The 14,654-nt window shown below is 36.5% G+C and overlaps 1 protein-coding gene across 1 annotated transcript in view; it reads left to right on the top strand.

Moving 5' to 3' along the window:
* Positions 1-13,823, top strand: part of LOC110268974 (basic leucine zipper 34-like) — a 16,438-nt gene extending 2,615 nt beyond the window's left edge. The window contains exons 4-6 of the mRNA XM_021116171.1: positions 4,136-4,262; positions 12,994-13,132; positions 13,617-13,823. Coding sequence (XP_020971830.1) covers positions 4,136-4,262; positions 12,994-13,132; positions 13,617-13,647 — 297 coding nt within the window. The 3' untranslated portion in view covers positions 13,648-13,823. The remainder of the gene's footprint in view (positions 1-4,135; positions 4,263-12,993; positions 13,133-13,616) is intronic.

Here is a 14,654-nt window from a genome sequence, read left to right as displayed (position 1 = left end):
GTAAGATGTAAATATAATTTTTTACGAATTTATAGAAATTACTACTGGTAATAGCGGTTTAGAGGAGAATCAAGTGGAACAGTGGACAAGTAGAAATTGCTATAAGCAGCAACAGTTTCTATTCAAGTGGGCGTGGTCATAAATCGCTATAGACAGTAGCGGTTTATGTGTGCTGTATGCATATGGTGCTTGTCTATATATACTCCTCTAAGGCAATGAGGTAGTATTGGAGTGCTATTTTTTACAAATGAATGGTGCGGAGAGTTTTTTAACTCTAGTGCATTGTTCTGGTAAAATTTAGAAAAGCAAAAGGCATGGTGTTAAATTTACGAATAGGGAACCGCTTAACCTTTTTATCCGGTTGTCTTGTACGTTGGCAAATATAAAAAGCAGCATATTACAGAAGTTGGGAGTGTGTGGAACAACGTGGGTAAAGAAGTTGTTCTACAAGATTCCTATTGTTGTTGTGTCAACCAGTGTGAAGTATGAGACATTTGTGATAGGGTCCGATAAAGATATGCAGGTCTTGTTTCACTGTTGGCGAAGTTTTTCTGAGGCTAGAATGCCCGAGTTGTTTGCCAAGTTAGAAGATGGTGTCGACAACTCTGGGGTATCAGCGCCGAATCCTCAATCGACGATGATGGGGGGTGCCTCAACGTCGATGCCTGTGATAGCACCTATTTGTCAACTCCCTGATCCTCTATGTGTTGCGGTTGGTACTGCTGGTGTGCCTCGTGGTGTTCCTGATTTTGCAGTTGAGACTAGACCGGATCGAGTTGAAAATGCGATGCGAGACAATGATTTTGACGATGAGCTGATTAACATTATTGGGGACAGTGATGATATTCCGAGCAATCCACATATACTCGATGGGCCATCGAGTTCCGGCACACAACAATATCCTTCACACTTGTCAATGTTGAACTTGGAAGCCATAGGCCAATAGCCAGACATCGATGCAACCTTTGGGGGTCAGGATCTGCATGATACAACTGCTTTAATGGAATTTTAGATTGGCCAATCTTTCCAAAGTAAGAAGGAAGTTGTGCTGAGCGTAAAGGATTACAGCATCCGGCGTGGAGTTGAGTATAGGGTGATGGAGTCGGACCATCTTAAATACCACAGGAGATGCAAGGAGTTCGCCAAAGGATGCATGTGGATGATTCATATCACGCTCTGACAAAGGAAGAGCATTTGGGAAGTGAGGAGGTACAACGGACCGCACACGTATTTGGCCACATCGATATCTAGTAATCACAGGCAGCTTGATTATCATGTCATATGTGCTAGGATCTTTCCGTTGGTTAGAGCCGATGCGTCGATTACGATAAAGGTTTTGCAGGAAGCAACTGAGGCAAACTATGGTTTCAGGCCTAGCTACAGAAAGGTCTGGATGGCGAAGCAGAAGGCAGTAGCATAGATATACAGTGACTGAGAGGAGTCTTATGGCGAGTTGCCCCTTGGATCCTTGGGGTGACATCCACCATGGAGGGTATGATTGCTCTGTTGAAGACCTCTCCGGTTAGAGTGGGTGATCAAGTTGATGAATCAACTGTCTGATGCAACGAGATAATTTATAACCCTTTGCTCATTCCCATCATTTGGTGGTAAGTATGCTGCCCACCTGAATGATAGTAAGCGGTAAGATGAAGGTTTAACATGACATATAATAGTTTATCAACTTGAAACAAATAAACGATACCTGGATGCCAACGGAAATAAAAAATCCTCAAACCCTGCGACGTCAAAGAGGGAAACCGCCAGAAGATCCAACTCTGTAGTAGCTGGAGATGACCCCCCAAGTTGGTGCCATTTCAGTTCGCCACCCGACACATGCATTGATACAACCATGCAAATGCGGTGGACCCCCAGCTATAACTGCCCAGGTCATCAAGATTCGCTACAAAGGGCAACCACCGAATATGAACCCGGTTCGCACACTTGTACCTAAATAATTGAGTGGGTAACAACATCATAATATAGGCACGTGCGTACATGCGAACAGTGTCCTCGGTCGCATTTGCTGGTAACACCCTAAACCTCTCATGGAACCATGTGAAGTGATTGTCATTTGTTTGACCTTATTTGGTGGTGGCAGCTCACCGAATAACTCCTGAAACCATTCCCAAACTGGTCGGCCACCCTCCATGAATTTTCAAACTCAGTCAGGCACCCACTAACGGCCTTTCCATTAACAGGAAACCCAAGTTGAAATGCCACATCTTGCAGTGTGACGGCGCACTTTCTGAAAGGCATATGAAAAGTGCGTCTCAGGTCTCAGGATGCCACCTCTCGATGAACGCACTGGCCATAGGCTCATCCAACCAGAATCAACAACTGTTTAGCCTGGCCAAGTGGTACAAACCAGCCCTCTCCAAATAAGGTATGATCCGTTCATGTATAGGCATATTCTGTTGCCGCCGAACACTGTAGATACACCTACTCGGCTGCACCATACAGTAAACATAACCACAACACAGTTAAATTCTACTTGCAACACGATAAAACCCTAACTAATTACAACAAATAATTAAATAATTGCATAATTAAACAATTAAATAATTATTCAATTAAGAAAATTAAATCAGCAAATAAAATTAATAAATAATTAAAAAGAACCCTAAACATATTAACACTAAATAATTAAAAATTATTCTACTTCATACATGCATAGTCACTAAATAACATCCGATCCATAGCCTCTCTAATTACGATATCACAACAACATCTAACATTGTATCCGCATTCAATCTAACACCCTAAACTATAAATCTTAAGGTATACTAATGTCCATGTCCTATATGCTACAACATACCACACTTTATATTCCAAAATCTAATTATTCAACTGTAAAGGTTAAAATATAAATTCTAACTCCTATACCCTATACATATTAGATTCTATTTTACAAAATTCTAATACTCAGAAAAATAAAAACAAGCTAACCTCGTCGACAATGGCACTGGTAACGTAGGTAATGTCGTTTAGTCATTACAAGTTCTGTTCGTCTGCCATGATGTCCAATTGAAGGTCAGCGCTGAGAAAACTCGAATCCACTCCAAAGTTCTCCCGCCCCTCTCTCTACAATTTTCTCTCTCTAACAATATTCAAACTCCACGCCTAATGAAGAATTCGCGATTGGCTTTCGCGGTTTTATAGTCACTTTTAACATAAACCGCTGCTGCTTCTAGCGATTTACTTACACGCACCACAACACATAAACTGTTACTGCCTGTAGCGATTTCTGACCACGTCCACTTGTACAGAAACCGCTGCTATTTATAGCAGTTTCTGTTTGTCCACTGTTTCACGAGTCGCGATTTATGTACTCTTCTAAATCGCTACTGTCAGTAGCTGTTTCTATAGATTTGTAAAAAATTACATTTGTGTTTTGCTGTTTGAAAAGTTGTATGAATAAAATTGAATCAAATAATCTTTTACACAGCAAAATAATTTTTTTTTGTATTTTATTACATTATTTAATAAAAAAGTTGATTATAATTATGAATATGATATCATTTGGTATTTTGAGAGTGGTAGCTAACTAGCTAATTGACTGGAAATTTTTGCTGTACATGCCAAAAATTGATTATAAGCGCATTTTATTCCATTAGGTAGAATAAATAAGTTATTGAATAACGTGACAAAAAATTGTGATAAAAAATAAAAATATCATGATCATAGAACTATGATTATGCTGGATTAGTTTATAGTAAAAGTCGCGACTTAGAATAAGAGAATAGTGACCATTAATTTATAATTATGATCACAAATTTAAAATATGGACATAGACAAAAAATATTATCGTGTGGAATATTAAAAAGTTTATGCTGCAATAAGGTGACTTAATTAGCTACATCATATAATAACATTTCAGGTCATATATAATATAGGAAGAGTTTTAAGTGTACCAAAAATATCGGTATTTCAGTTATTTTAACCGTTGATCTAAATTATAAAAAATATATATAATATAGTATAAATTAAAATTAACGGTTAAAACAACTGAAACACCGGTGTCCTCGATACGCTTAAAAGTTTTCCTATAGTATAAACATATTAGAATGATTATGTATGTATGTATCATGTATGTATGTATGTATGAATTACAATTTGTAATTAACTTTTTCCTAAGGCAAAGATATCCAACGTTCAAGCACAAATTGAGGAAAGCAAGAGTTACAAACGTTCAATGCTGAATGAGCAACATCAAATGAAGTTACGAATGGCTGCTCTTGAAAACGATAGAGTTGTTATCCAAGGTCTCTCTCTCTCATATTACTTATTAATTAACTTTTTTATTTGTTAAATATATAGTAAATAACAACAAATATAAAATTAGTTCAGATGATAATTAAATAAATTAACTCAAAACTAAGAATTTTAGATTCAATTCTTAAAAATAACACAATACTATCTTCTATTATCCTTATATAATTTTGCTATCTATGATTATGAAATTTTAACAACACTTGAAAAGTATTAGAAACAAGAGATCAAGCTGAGAAAAGTGTTTTTGTGTATTATTCAATTTGTTGAAAAGGTACAATAATATATAAAGGGTATTTATAGGTGCTAGATGAATCAAAGTAATAAAGGCATAGAATTCTACAATTAATATACAGATATGCTATATAAATATAGACGATCCTAATTGATCTAAATTGATTCTAACGATTCTCTAACATCCCCCCTCAAACTCAAGTGGGAGCTAAGGATACCAACTTGAGTTTGGATAACAAAGTTCGGAAATGAGTCGGGTGATGAGCTTTCGTGAAGATATCAGCAGTCTGATCCAGTGTTCCAACAGCAATGAGACGAATAGCATCAATAAGGATACGTTGCCGAACAAAGTGACAATCAATCTCAATGTGTTTGGTGTGTTCATGAAACACATCATTATGGGCAATCTGAATAACACTGCAATTATCACAAAAAACATCAGTAGGGGACGACTGAGGAGCACCCAGATCTTCGAGAAGCCAACGAATCGAGATAACCTCAGCAGTGGTGTCAGCGAGGGCACGGTACTCAGCTTCTGTGCTTGAGCGAGCGGTGAACGTTTGCTTCTTAGCACGCCAAGAAATGAGAGCGTCGCCAAGGAACAAACAGTAACCAGTAGTAGAACGACGATCAGTGGGATCACCAGCCCAATCAGCATCGGAGTATGCTTGAAGGGTCAAAGAGGAATGTGCAGAAAAATAAAGGCCATGAAATAGAGTGCTTTTGACGTAGCGAAGAATGCGAAGAACTGCCGCATAGTGAGTAGTACGAGGAGCTGACAAGAACTGGCTGAGGACATGAACTGGATAGGCAATGTCTAGTCGGGTGACAATCAAGTAGACAAGACCTCCAACTAACTGCCGATAGAGAGTCGGATTATCCAAAACAATGCCATCCATAGGGGTAAATCGAACATTAGGCTCAAGAAGAGTAGACTCAGTGCGACTATCTATAATCCCAGCGCGAGCAAGAAGATCTGAAGCATACTTAACCTGAGAGAGATAGATGCCATCATCTGTGGAGATGACCTCGAGACCAAGAAAATAGCTGAGAGAACCAAGATCTTTCATTTTAAAGGTACGGTGAAGTAAGGCCTTGAGATCAGAGATACCATCAACATCATCTCTAGTAATGATCATGTCATCAACATACAAAAGTAGAAGAACAACTCCACGTTCGCTTTTACGAATGAAAAGGGCATTCTCATGAGGACTAGAAGTAAAACCAAGATTGCATATGGTAGTGCTGAACTTGTCAAATCATTCACGAGGAGCTTGCTTAAGTCCATAAAGTGCCTTGCGAAGGAGACAAACTTTACTAGAAGGACAAGGATATCCCGGAGGTGGTTTCATATAGACTTTCTTTTTTCAAATCCCATTAAGAAATGCATTCTTCACATTCATCTGACTGAGAGACCATTTTTGAACCGCGGCAATGGCAATGAGAGCTCTAACAGACGTAAGGCGAGCGACAGGAGCAAAAGTCTCTTCATAATCAATACCATACTCTTGCGTGCAACCTTGAGCAACCAAGCGTGCCTTATAACGGTCAATAGAGCCATCAGAGCTAGTCTTGATCTTGTATACCCATCTACTGCCCACAACTTCCTGATCAGAAGGATGATCAACCAAATCCCAAGTGTGTGCTTTTTCAAGTGCCTGTATTTCTTCCTACATTGCTTGTTGTCAATTTGGATTTGTGGAGAATTCTCTGAATGACTTAGGTTCATGTTGATGAAGAATAGTTGAAAAGCAATGATAATAAAGAAGATGAGGAGGTTGATTCCTTACTCTAGAAGAACAAGTGGGAGGAGGAGGCATGACGGTAGGAGCGGGATCGCCGTCTGAACTGGAATCATCGGGAGATGGAGAAGGCGGAGGAGCAGGGGCCTTGAGGGATAGACTTGGGGTAGACCCTGTAGTATCATCACTAGGAAAGAGATCAACATTTGGGTTAGTAAAAAACGGTGACGGAGTAAAAGAAATGGACTCAAAAGAGGAAAAACTAGAGAACATGTGATGCTCCCAGAAGACAACATGATGAGATATACAAATACGGCGAGAGATAGGATCCCAACAATGATAACCCTTATGTTCAGAAGCATAACCAAGAAAACAACACATGCGAGCCCGAGGTTCAAGCTTATTGTGTTCAAGAGGCTGAAGAAGGACAAAACAGACACAACCAAAAACACGGAGAGAACTGTAATCGGGAGAAGTATGATAAAGATTCTCAAAGGGAGTAGTGTTACCAAGAACAAAAGAAGGGAGTCTATTGATAGCATGAACAGCAGTGAGAATAGCTTCACCCCAAGCATGCTCAGGACAGGAAGAGGAAATAAGCATCGCACAGACAGAGTCAAGAATATGACGGTGTTTACGCTCAGCTCTTCCATTTTGTTGAGAGGTACTAGGACAAGAGAACTCGAACAAACTACCCTGTTCAGCGAGAAAATTTAAAAGTTTGGAGTCACGATATTCCATAGCATTATCACGTCTGAAAATTTTAATGACCTTTGAAAACTGAGTTCGAACTATAGTGGCAAAGTTGATATAAATCTGAGACAACTCATAACGATTAGTCATCAAATAAACCCAAGTGAAACATGAATAATCATCAATAAAGACGACAAAATATCGAGCCCCTCCCATATAAGCGGTGGGAGCGGGGCCCCAAACATCAGAATGAATAAGATCAAAAGGAGAGCATGCAATAGAGGAATTATTATTAAAGGATAAGGCAGGTTGTTTTGCAGCGTGACAAGAAATACAATCTAAAGACTCATTTTGAACTTGACCTAAAACACCCGTAGATATAAGAGGACGCAATTTTTCTAAGGAGCTATGGGCAAGACGACGGTGCCACAAGTGAAGAGTAGATGGAGAGGAAGCAGCACATAGATTTGTAGAGGGAACATGAAGGTTCTCGAGCTCAAATAAGCGTCTGACCTTACAACCAGTCCCGATGATCTTTCCCGTCCGACAATCCTGCACACGACAACCAGAAATAGAAAAAATGACCTCAAAATCGAGTTCAACAAGCTGACCGACAGAGATAAGATTAAAATTCAATTTTGGAATAAAATAAGCATAAGAAAGATGAATATTGGACTGTGAAATAATCCCGTGATGTGTTGCATGCAAGAGGGAACCATTAGCAGTGTTGACAGAAGGTGCATTTGTAGTGGGAGACAACGACGAGAAAAGATGACGCAAAGGAGACATGTGATTAAAACAACCAGAATCAAAATACCATTTAGAATTACCTGGAGGGGTGGAAAGAGTAGCGGGGGTATTACCAGAAAAAGAGAGAAGTTGCTTAAGAAGAGATTCAATATCTGATGGAGAGACAGAAGGTGTGTTGAGAGATGCGAAAGGGGTGGACTCAGTAGCAGCAGCAATAGAGGCAGGCACATGCGGAGTGTTGTTGGGATGAGGTTGATACTTGTTCTGATCTGAACGCGGTGGTCAAGTAGGACAGGTAGCAATCAAGTGACCCGAGAGCTTACAATAATGGCAGAACAGTTTCGGGCAATTGGAGCCAATGTGGCCTTTTTGTTTGCACTTACGACATTCAATAGAAGGACAGTCGGAGAAGGAATGCCCAGGCCGGTTACAGTTTCGACAGGTTTTTCCCTTTCTGTCAGTGGCAGCAAAGACAGTTTCACTTTTAGAACGAAGCAATCCTAAGCGCGTTTCTTCAGACTTAAGACGAGGAAGAGCATCTTCAAGACTAGGCAAGGGATTCTGATGAAGAAGAGAAGCCCTGACCGACTCATAGTCATCAGTAAGTGCCATCAGAAATTGGATGAGACGTGTCCGGTTCCGATAATCCTCATACGCCTTAGCATTAGTGGGATCTTTAAGAACAGGCTCACAAGAGGTCAACTGATCCCAAATAATCTCCATCTGAGCAAGAAAATCAAAAACTGCTTGGCCACGTTCTTGCTTAAGGCTATGAAGTTCCTTAAGCAGTTGGTATTGATGAAAGAGATTAGAAATAGTGTAACGTTTTGCCAAAGATCCCATACCTCTTTAGCAGTTTCAAAATGCCCAAACTGTAAATGAATGCCAGGAGTAGAAGTGTTGCGGAACCAAGTGATGATCTGATGATTTTTACTATCCCAATCTTCCAATTTCTCTGCATAGTCCTTCTCAGCATCCTCCTTGGATTTGGAGGCACCATCTTTGGATTTGTCAGTCATAGTTGGCTTGACAGGACAGGCAATATCACCAGTCACATATCGCCATAATTTTCGCCCTTTAAGAAATCCTCACATAGCTTCAACCCAATGTGCATAGTTGGAGCCATTAAGGATAACAGGGATAGGCTGAAAGACATCCGGTTTTTCCATAGTAATAGAAATAATAGCAAAAGGGAGAAGAAACTGCAAATTCGGGGCAGAAAATGAGAAAACAGAGTGCAAAATCGAAAAGAGCTCACTAAGAAATCTTAGGGAGGGTCCCGCTTGTCTGCCACGTCAGCGCCACGTCAGTAGTGACATCAGCGCCACGTCGACAGAACGATGACACGTGGCGGCGCCTGAGAGGAGCGAGATGACACGCTGGCGATGAGGTGGAACGCGGGTCAACCAGCAGGGCGGGTCGGTTGTTCGCGGGTCACTGGTTTCACGGGTCAACCAAGGATGCCTTCCGTGCGACACGTGGAAGTGCCAGGAACATCCGATCGGCACCAAGATCCAACGGCTGCTGAAGCTTCTGGAATGAGAAACAATGGAGGTGGGCAGCAAGGTTCCAGCGGCGCGTGATGGCGTGTCCGGAGGATTCTATCGGCGATGTCGGCGGCGTTGGAAAGCTGATGAAGAGAAGATCACGATGATGCTGGAGGTGACGAACCAAAGCGTCGGAAACAGATTGAAAAACAAGAGCAAAGAGGCACGGTCGGAAGAGAAAAATAAAGAGGCTATGAACAAAATTTCATTGAAAAAAAAAAACTTTAGACTCTTGATACCATGTTAGAAATAAGAGACCAAGTTGAGAAAAGTGTTTTTGTATATTATTCAGTCTGTTGAAAAGGTACAATATACAAGGGGTATTTATAGGTGCTAGATGAATCAAAGTAATAAAGACATAGAATCCTATAATTAATATACAAATATGCTATATAAATATAGACGATACTAATTGATCTAAATTGATTCTAACGATTCTCTAACAAAAAGTATAGATAAAATTGCATGAAACAATCCTATTGAATTATTAATAAAAAACATTAATTTAACAAATGCTAATTCTAATGACATGAAATTTTTAAAATTAATACAAAATAATTTTGTGCAAAATTTTAATTCTACAATAAATTTTATTTAAAAAATCCAAAATCCTAACCTGTATTTCTCACGGTACTTTGAAAAATTGTCATCGTGTAGTAATTTATCACATCTTAATTATAGATTTATTTTGAACTAAATAATATAGCTGATTTTCTTGAAGAAATATAGAGTATACATGTTATAAAAAAGATAAATGAATAAAAATAGAAAAAATTTAATCCTAAAGAAAATAGATCATTAATAAAGGAAATCGAACAATTAATTAAAAAAAATTGTTTTAAAATTTTGGTATCAGAACCAATTAACGATTTACTTTTAAAAAGGGTGCGATCAAATTATTTTTTTTGAAGAAAAAAGTGTGATCAAATTTAAAAATGTTGCTATATGTTTAGAATAATAAAAAAAATGTTACCAAACATCGTAGAAGTCACCCATATAAAATTTGAAAGTATCTTTTTTGTCCTTAATATTTGGGATAAGTTCCAAAGTTGTTCCTAACGTTTCAATTAGGGGTGTGCATGGGCCGGGTGAAACCAGGTTTGATGTGACCCAGACCCGGCCCGAAATATATACCGGGTCTATTTGTTAGACCCGAACCCGATCCTAGACCCGATGAAACCTATACACTTTCGGGCCACGATTATACCGGGTAAAAACCGGGCCGTTAACATTATATTACCTTGATATCTTCTTGTAAGTTAGCATGTAAAAATATCCAAATTTCCAAGACTCTAACCATTATTTGACATGATAAATTCACTTAGAAAAATATAATAAGAACTAACTCTTCTCTAAGCTTAAAGTATAACCATAATCAATACTAATATTGCCTAATAACACCAAATATTTAAATCAATATAAATAACACAAGATTATGCATTAGTCTAAAGTTTTATGCATTTTAAACATAAAATATTAACTTATAGTCTTATATATAATGACTAATAATACAAAATATTAAGGTTTACAATACTTAAATTTCACATAATAATAGCCATTATCCATCACTAATAACACAAAATATTAATTATGTATGATGACCGGGCCACCGGGCCGATTTCGGGTGACCCGAGCTATGGCCCGGACCCGACCCGAAATAATGACCGGGTCTACTTTTGAGACCCATACCCGACCCTAGACCTGATGAAATCACATCAAATTAGCCCCTAAAGTGTTTGGGACCGGGCCGGGTCTTCGGGCCGGGCCGGGCCATGCACACCCCTAGTTTCAATCATCCTATTTAAGTCCCTAACATTTTAAAATTGACTCAATGTTGTCTTGCCATTAGGGATCTGATAATAGAATTGGCGGTGGGACAAAATTGAGACGATTTTGAAACGTTAGGGACTTAAATAGAACGAAAACGTTGGGGACAAAAACGATACATAGAAATAAATTTTAATTTTATCCTTCAATAATATCAATTTTTTACTGTACATATAGTATTTAATTATTTTTTAATCACGTCTAAGTAAATTACAGTTAATCACATTACTTTCATTCTAAATAAATTAATTTTTTTTATAATTTTACACTTTCATTCTAATCACATTATATTATTTATTTAGAATAAATGTATAAAGTTTATTTAAATAACAAAAATACCCCTTATCCCCAACCTTTCACTCTTCTTCTTCTTCCATTATCAAAATTGATAATCATTAACAAAATTACTTTTTCCTCCATTAACCAAATTTAGAACCATTAACAAAATTCAGAACTAAAATTCTCTTCTTCTTCCATTAACAAAATTCAGATTTAATTACAAGAATAAAAAATCTCCAAATTCATCTCTAATTAAAAGAACAAAAAATGGGAGGCATCATTAAAACGTCTTTCAAAAACATAATCAATAAAAAACATCTCTAATATAACCGTGCAATATCTCATTCACAAGAGATGCAACTAATAAAAAACATAGTTAATCAAAGAAGGAAACAAAGCAGAGCAACAAATGTTAATTGAAGAAGGGGGAGTCGTGAAACTAACTTCGCTGCCGAAAGAGGAAGACATGCGTGCTGCTGCCAGTGTTGAGTCATCGGCGCCAATCACTGCTGTGCGGAGCTCTTGTGGAGCCTCAAGTCGGAGCGGAGACTCAACCTGGAGAAGTTATAACGGTTCGGATCTGTCCGCGAGAACTGAACTGGAGTGGAACTGAAAACGGAAGGGAGGGGAAGAAGATTTTGCCGGTGACGGTGGAGGTTCTGGCGAGGACGAGTCAGGTAGTCATGAGTCACCGCAGTTTTCTGTCATCTTCATCATTGTTTCGGTCGTGAGTCACGAGTCACGGTGGAGATTCCGGCGAGCGAATGCTTTCCTTCATGATCGCCGTTCAGCAAGAGAGATCGAGGGTTGTGTTTATGTTTTTTGTTTGAAGAGAGTTTCTCGGGATAGAGAGGGTTTGGGGTTCATGTGGCGTGTAGATCTGGAACCACTGAGAAGAAGGAGATGAAAAATAGAAGACTTGTTCTTCAGATATGCAACTTTTGGGATTCATGTTCTTTGCTTGAAGAGTGAAAGGTTGGGGATAAGGGGTATTTTTGTCATTTATAAAAATATTTTATACAAAAGGACGATTTTAATATCAAATAAAACGTTGGGAACAATTTTAAATTGAAAATTACGTTGGGGACGGTTTCGATTCTGACCCTAAACGTTAGGGACCAAAATAATACTTATCCGTAAAATTATAAAAAAAAAAATTTATTTAGAATGAAAGTAATGTGACTAAGTGTAATTTACTTAGATGAGATTAAAAAATAATTGAATACTATGTATAGTAAAAAATTGATATTATTGAAAGATAAAATTAAAATTTATTTCTATGTATCGTTTTTGTTTCCAACATTTTTGTCCTATTTGAGTCCCGAAGGTTTCAAAATCGTCTCAATTTTGTTCTGCCGTCAATTCTGTTAACGGATCCCTAACGGCAGGACAACATTGAGTTAATTTTGAAACGTTAGGGACCTAAATAGGACGATTGAAACGTTAGAGACAATTTTGGGACTTACTCCAAACGTTGGGGACAAAATCGATACTTTACTCATAAATATATTATGAAAGATATTTTAGAAAAGAAAAATTGTAGACCAAATTTGAAAAACTTATAAATGATTATTGGATCCTGTAAATTGATGATTTCCCTAATGTTATTATGTCTCAACTATAGAGCTGATTTGACCTATGTTTTATTTTAGATCAAATTGAACATAACAAAGCAGAAGTGAAGAGGTTGGTGATGAAAAGACTCCAAATGATCAAACAGTCTCAAAACTTAGAACATGCAATTAATTCAATGCCAACTCCACCTTCTGATAATGTTTACTCAAATTCAAGGTAAGAACTAAGAACATATCATCATAGACAATAATAGCAGAATTCTTAATTTTGTATGTATATGAAGATTATGAACCAGAGTAGTGGGTTTTGAATAGTCACATTTTTCATAATATATAACTTAGATATTGGTAATTCAATCCAGAGAAAATATAATAAAATATTTGCAGAAGATGATATATAATTATACATGTGAAATATCATAAAAGCGTTTTTTATCATTAGAATTATTGTCGGATTTTTTTAACTGTAACTTCTATCGGATTTGGCGTCATAATATTCGACGAAAATTCACAGAATATTCGTACTGTTTTACAATGACGAAATTTAAGATTTAATGAGTATTTTAAGATAGCGCAAAAAGAATTATATTATGTACATAGATTTAATTTAATCTAGTTTATAATACACTTTTATTACTTTCAATTAATCTCTAATTGTTTTATTTTTTCCTCTCCTTTTCGTTTTTGATGTTGAACAGCAGTTTTGATCATCATTGGGTTTACTCAAAATAAAAATCAAAGGCAATGAGCTCTGGGAGATGTGCTTAGCTGCAATGCAAATTAAATACACCACCAAATTAGTACTAAGAGTTTGGCAATTTACTTAAATTTTTATAATGTTTGCTAACACCTTAAAGTTTGGAAACATTTCAAGCATTATGACCTTGTTTGTTTTTTTATTTTTACTTTTTTGGTTTCAAAGAATAAGTAGCTTTGTTTTATTTTAGTAAAATAGACTATTTGCATTCCGGGGTATTAAAATTTAGATTATTTAACATATCTTTCTTGGTACACCATTGGTATTTGGTAATGTGGTATTAACATTGTTTAGTTATAAATTTCATTTTGCAGTGCACTTCATCAATGTCAAATAGGTCAAGGCATTATGAAAGTATTTGACTTGTTTTAATTTTTTTAACAAATAAAATAAAAATGTTTTTTATTGAAAATATGACTTTCACAAATTTGTAGAAATTTTATAAAATAGTCAATATTCTTTTTTTAAAAAAATAGTTTTAGTTATTTTAAAAATATTAAATAAAGCAGCTTTCGATAGGCTAAAATCTGTTTTCAATTTTTTTTTCCAATTATATATATACAAATCTTAACTCATTAAAATTTTCATTCATCTTTTTTCTATATAAAGTCATGAAGAGAAATATTAGATTAATACCTAAACTATAATTGTTTGAATTAAAATTTGTTATTGAAAATATCAAAAAGAAAAATAATGAAATTGGAAGATACATAGAGTCATAAGAAGTTATATAAAAAAATATAGAGAATTTAAAATTTACCTTTTGATGAACAGAAGATGACAATTAGATAAGAAATAGAAAAAATGTAAAAAATATAAAAATAAAAAAAGAGTTTAAGAAAATAAAAGAATAACTGTACAAAAATTAAATTTAATTAGGTTAAATAATAGTAAAAATAATAGAAAAAAAAAAGTTAATTTGAGACTTTAATCAATTGAGTGTAATTTATTTGTAGTAGAACCATTTAAAAATAAAAGTAGA

Source organism: Arachis ipaensis, chromosome B01 (assembly GCF_000816755.2).
Source record: "Arachis ipaensis cultivar K30076 chromosome B01, Araip1.1, whole genome shotgun sequence".
In the NCBI taxonomy this organism is placed as follows: Eukaryota; Viridiplantae; Streptophyta; class Magnoliopsida; order Fabales; family Fabaceae; genus Arachis; species Arachis ipaensis.
This window is presented reverse-complemented; position numbering and strand designations above follow the sequence as displayed.